The sequence below is a fragment of the Hippocampus comes genome, unplaced genomic scaffold (assembly GCF_001891065.2).
Source record: "Hippocampus comes isolate QL1 unplaced genomic scaffold, H_comes_QL1_v1.1 scaffold68, whole genome shotgun sequence".
Lineage (NCBI taxonomy): Eukaryota > Metazoa > Chordata > Actinopteri > Syngnathiformes > Syngnathidae > Hippocampus > Hippocampus comes.
The window spans coordinates 530-5858 of NW_017805625.1; the positions used below are offsets into that span (position 1 = coordinate 530).

At 54.4% G+C, this 5329-nt stretch overlaps 2 protein-coding genes across 2 annotated transcripts; both read left to right on the top strand.

Moving 5' to 3' along the window:
* Positions 1-330: 330 nt before the first annotated feature.
* On the top strand, positions 331-2883 carry LOC109522641 (store-operated calcium entry regulator STIMATE-like; the record flags this gene model as incomplete). The annotated part of the gene is made up of 3 exons (XM_019881377.1): positions 331-429; positions 545-688; positions 1691-2883. Coding segments are annotated over 3 exons (357 nt in total), but the record flags the coding sequence as incomplete, so codon positions are not given.
* Positions 2884-3456: 573 nt separating this feature from the next.
* Positions 3457-5323, top strand: mustn1b (musculoskeletal, embryonic nuclear protein 1b). Its single transcript, XM_019881376.1, has 3 exons — positions 3457-3707; positions 3785-3908; positions 5155-5323. Exons 1-3 carry the CDS (start codon positions 3699-3701, stop codon positions 5265-5267), a joined length of 246 nt encoding a protein of 81 aa, XP_019736935.1. The 5' UTR covers positions 3457-3698; the 3' UTR covers positions 5268-5323.
* The last annotated feature ends 6 nt before the right edge of the window (positions 5324-5329 follow it).

The following is a 5329-nucleotide window of genomic DNA, read 5'->3' on the forward strand; positions in this document are numbered from 1 at the left end:
TGGCTGGCCTCATTGTCGTTCTCACTCGCACTCGGAGTTCAAAACCATTTCTTGGGTCACGTGGCATCCACCTTCTCACGCTTGCTGCCTGATGCGCTAACAGTCGAGGACTGTCTGGGTGCCACTCGGAGTCGCGTTCTGAAGCTTGTGTCGCGCAGTACCAAGGTTCTCGGTTCGAATCTCAGCTGCGAGCCGCCGCTCCACGTTGAAGGAAAGTTTTCCCGCCGCGTCGAGCGTCGTTCACGCTGGTCCCTCTGAGGGCAGCCGTCGCCGATCCCGTCGGTTTGACGGCCGCATTTTCCCGCGTGTGCGTTTGCTCGACGAGCCTAATGTGCAAAATGTGCCTTGCAGCTGGCGCTCCTCAACCCCATCGAGAATCCCGACTTGGAACTGGCCATCGTCATGCTCATCGTTCCCTTTTTCGTGAACGTAAGTGTGCCGCTTCTCTTGGAGCGAGCGGATTTCCGTCCCTCCCGTTGTGGCGGATATTTCAAAGAAGCGGCACCGTACCAGTTTGGCGGCAAATGTATATGGTCGTCTGCAGGCCCTCATGTTTTGGGTGGTGGACAATTTCCTCATGAAGAAGCACCGGACCAAGGCCAAGCTGGAGGAGAGAGAAGAGGACTCACGGGGTAACGGCAAGGTGCGCTACCGGCGGGCTCTATCCCACGACGACTCGGAGTCGGAGGTGAGTGTCCCCCGGCGAGCCTCCTCGCGACGTAGTCAGACGCTGACCCGACACTTGAACAAGATCCCTTTCGCCGCGTTGGCTCATACCCGAAATGGACACCTGTGGCGGTTGGGTTGTTTGGGGAGGTTTCCATCTTCTCTTCTTTTACGCTTGGGAGGGGTCAAATTGAGGAGACATCATCGACCGCCACTCACGTACTTGATGTCAATTTACTTGCGTCGTCCCCTCGCGCAGTACAATTCGTCCACCCAAAAGGTTGTCACGAACATTAGACTCGTGAGGGCTCCGGGGCCCTTCTGACGGCGGTTCCCAAGATTCTCCTTGCCAATCCTGGCCGCTCCCGCCCCATTTTCATGTGTCGGAAAAGAAAAACGGCGCTGTTGTCGTCGTTGACAGTCACTTGGCGCAGTCACCCGGGATGAACAGAAACCGCGTTTTGGCCACACAAGCAACGTGTTTACTTTTGACCTCGTCATTGTGTGAAAATAAACGAATCATCGTGTCTCAAACAGGCTTTCTCCTCGTACGTCTCCCTTTTTTACTCTTTCGCGTCAGGGCCATCTTGAGCATCTCGACGACCAAATGGTGACGCTAATTCCGTCATCCCGATGTTGCAACCACTCGCGTGTACACTTGGGAATGTTTTTTGATTGGTGATTGGCACGTCTTCCCCCCCCCATGGCGCCTTGTTTGGTCCGACGTGAGTGCATATCCGTCACTAAACGTGGAGTTTAGTTGTCGTCAATCTTGCCCATATTGGCTCTCTGCTTTCTGTGTATCGGAAGCAGTACAAAGCGTCCAAGCCCGATTTTCATGGGACTTGATGCGGCGTTTCAGTCCTCCATCTACGCCGCAGTGGCCCCTGTACTCAGTCTTAACAGATGACAAAGTGCGCAGTATCTTGACGCATCAAACTTTGGAATGTCACTCATTTTGGTCACACGTGATCTTTTGCAATTCCTTCATTCTACTTTTTTTTCTTTTTTTTTTTTTTTAAAGATCCTTTTCTCAGCAGACGACGAGATGGACGAGTCGGATGAGGACGACGTTCGCCGCCTCGCGGGGCTGAAGGCGGTTAAGAAGAAGAAGCTGCGTATGGGGATCCCCGTGTGACCGAGCGCCTCGGCGAAAGGGCGCCCCGAGCGTCCACAGACTGATTGCCGACCTCCTCAAAAACCCTTTCAAGCATAGGAACCCCTTTCATGGCCGAAGAGACTTGGCTTGGTTCTCACTTGTTGCACTTTGACACGTCCCCCCCCTCGAGTGAGGGCCCGTGTGAGTCTAGCAGGAAAATGGAGCGCGTGACGGCAGCGTCGGGCCACCATGCAAACGCTTTCTTCCTCCTCGTCGAACGGGATTTTATTTGACGATGCGCCGCCTTGGACCTGTGCATGGGCTCCGCTAGTCACACCTCAGGCTCAGAGGAGCCTTGGGCACCATTCCACCCTCCTGTAAATGACGCTCGTGTTCGAGTTAGCGCGTGCCGATAGCGGTATGCAGCAGAATTAAGCTTAAGGAAAGAAGAAAAAAATGCCAGTCACCGCCAAAGTCCTTAACTGGCGCCCCCTTCCGCCGCAGCGTGTCTTTCAGGACTGCAGCTCCACTGCGGTTTGTCAGTTGCTGTCTGATGGCACGAGAAGTGATCTTTGTCCCATCCTTCTCTTGCACAACTCACCGCATTGTTCCTCTTTTCTTTGGCACACCCGCGTGCCCGAGTGACATGACCAGCAGCTGTTTTGTTTGTTTGCTATATTTGATGGGACTTTGGATGTTTGTGGAGCTCCCGATGTTCAGGCGTGACGGGGCGTTCTGATTCGAAGAATGTGATGCGCGTAGACCTCAATACTGTTAGGTGACTGTGGACCAAACTGTCGGGAGAGGGGGTGTTTGGAGCCAATATTTGCCTGTGTGGGGGTGAGCGCGTGCAAATGTTTGCGCTTGGTGTGAGTGACGCAACCCTTTCAAAGTGATTGGGTTCAAAATGTTTCCTGTGACGGCGGCGATGCGGAGTCCAGGCTGGCACGTCAAATACCTTTGATTCGAAAGGAGGGAAATCCGCGGCGCGGTTGTCTCCACCCTTGTCTGTTGTTTGGCAAAACGGATTCAGAAGGAGAGGGGAAGGTCGCGAGATGTCATTGGGGACGATTTTCCAATAAAGAATGAGATCCGGGGAAACGCGCGCCGCCATCCAAGCGAGGTCTTTTTCATGGCCCCCCTCGTTTCTTTCAGCACGACGAGGCCAAAGCGGGTTCTACGCGTGGCCCGCTCGCAAAAGACTGCGGCGACGAGACCGCCCACGGTCCAGACCCGTCTCTCGTTGAAAAGGCCTGCGGGCCGCACGCTGCGGCGTCAAATACGAACACCGTCGAACACCCAGAGAAAGAATTCCGGCCAGCCAGCTTGAGCGATTCTCGCGTCTGCCGTTCCCAAAGGCTTTTCAAATCCTCTGAAGGCACACGGCGGTAAACGTGACCCTGTCGCAGCTTTTTGGTGGGGGGTCGTGATGCAGTCGGCAAATTCAGAGTTGATGATTCATTGCCCGCGACAATCCCGTTGATCGCTTTCAACATGAGCTCTCTTTGCTAGCAATGAAATTGTTGATTTCTGTTTTGATTTGTGTCAATGCCTCAACTTGACTTGAATCGGGCTGGCATTTGGAGCAATTCAGTTGAAAGTTGATCATGCCCCCTGTTTCAAACGGCTGCCGTAGAAAGCACTCGAGCTCGGCCCCATTGAGAGACGGTGAGGGAAGAGCAGCTTTTAGTTTGGTCCGCGGGCACGCGGCGGTGTAGCTGCTCCGGCCCTCGCATCACGGCTAATAATAGACCCTGACGACAGGCGCCGGTGGGCAGAGGCTCCCCCGAGTCACTGGCCGGGTCTGTCGCCGGTCTAAAAATAGAGCGTGTATATATACGCGCATCGCGTCAGGCTAGCCGATGGTACGAGACGCACCCCGGGCGCGGAGCGGAGCCACCGCAAAGAACAGGACTCGGCAACCGGCAGCAACATGTCACAGGTAAAGTTGTGTCAAAGGGACTCTTCATTCTTTCATCTCCTCTGGCTGGCTAGCGAGTGCTTTTGTGTCCATCCAAGCCAGGCGACGTGAAAAAGAAGAAGCGTCCGCCCATGAAGGAGGAGGACCTGAAAGGAGCCCGCAGCAAACTGGGCCTGAAGGGCGAAGTCAAGAGTAAGACCTACGAGGTCATGGCCGAATGCGGTAAGTCACGCGGGTTGTTCCGTCCGCTCACGATCAGCCTTTTTCCCATCCGACGAGGTGGCCGACAAGTCTCCCTCTTCGATTGGACGACCTCTGCCCAGGAGGGCGTCAGCTGCTTTGTGCAACCTCCCATCCATTGTTTGGATAGCCACGGCGTGCTTGTCACTGGACTTACGGACCTCTTCTGCCCCCCCAGGACGACTCGGTCGTCAGACCGTTGACTTCGCGCCCGAGGGCAAATCAAACGATCCAGAATGCGGCACTCACTCGGTATCGAGGCACGTTCTGCCCGATTCAACCACGCTGACTCTTTCGGAGCGCTGCTGTCGATTGAAATCATTTCACCGGAGACAAAACCCCAAACCACTCACAGCTGACACTGAAACAGGAAACGAGCTTACACTTGATTTGATGCTTCCGTTACAGAAGTCGGAAGTGCGGTTCATTAGAATTTTTATTGGATCGAATTTCTAGTTGCCCTGCGATTGGCTGGCGGCCGGTTCAGGGTGTCCCCCACCTACTGCCCTAAGACAGCTGGGATAGGCTCCGGCACCCCCCCCGCCTGCGACGCTTGTGAGGATGAAGCCGATCTGAAAATGGATGCATGGATGGATCGAATTTCTAGTTCGCCCACGATGACAACAGCCCAACTCGATGTTCGCTGATGTTAAAGTGCACACTGGGTATTTCTTGAGAAGAGAGAAGAAATTTATCTTGATTGAAAACTACCATACATCTCTTTCCTCTCCCTATAGTACATTGATGTACCTTTCTATATCTAAAAAAAAAAAAGTTTCCTCGCTCACATAGGGCGGGACCTCCTTGAAGCTCGGGTCCTCCAGTTTGAGGGGACCTTCACCGCCTCCCCATGACCGTGCTGTCGTGCACGGAGACGTCAGTCGTATCCCGCGGGAGCCATCCGTCCAGCGCCCCCGTCGCCAGTGGTGCCACGTTTTTAGCACCCCCCATTTTCTGTCGCTCTTCCCTCATTCCTCTGTGTTTCCCCGAACATTTTTACGGGAGTAAGTGTGTTGATGTTAGACACGCGTAAGGTGTTCCGAACGGCGGGCCCGACAAGTACCAAAAAAGTGGCACTTGGCACCGTTGCAAGATATGTCCAGCCTGTTATTGCGCGGACACGCGTTGTGAGCTCAAGGTCGAAGGGGCACATTGGAGGACAATGCCGTTTCGCCGGCTTTTGCTTGACTCTCTCACTTCGATATCTGTTGCTCTTTTCTTGTTTCAGAGCGCATGGGCAAAGTTGCGCCATCGGTGTTTAGCAACGTCAGGACAGGGGCCGAGACGTCCCTGGACAAGCCCGCCGCCAAAGGCCCGGGAGCCAGCGTGTTCAACAAGTAGCGCCTCGTTTGCAGGATTCGGTTCAGAGAATGCGCCGTACAGTCAAGTCGCTGCTTTTCCAA

What these genes read in the sequence shown, in the direction of transcription:
- mustn1b (XM_019881376.1), top strand. An exon ending in CGAGGTCATGGCCGAATGCG is followed by an intron (nt 3,909 to 5,154) that starts GTAAGTCACGCG and finishes TTCTTGTTTCAG; the next exon opens with AGCGCATGGGCAAAGTTGCG.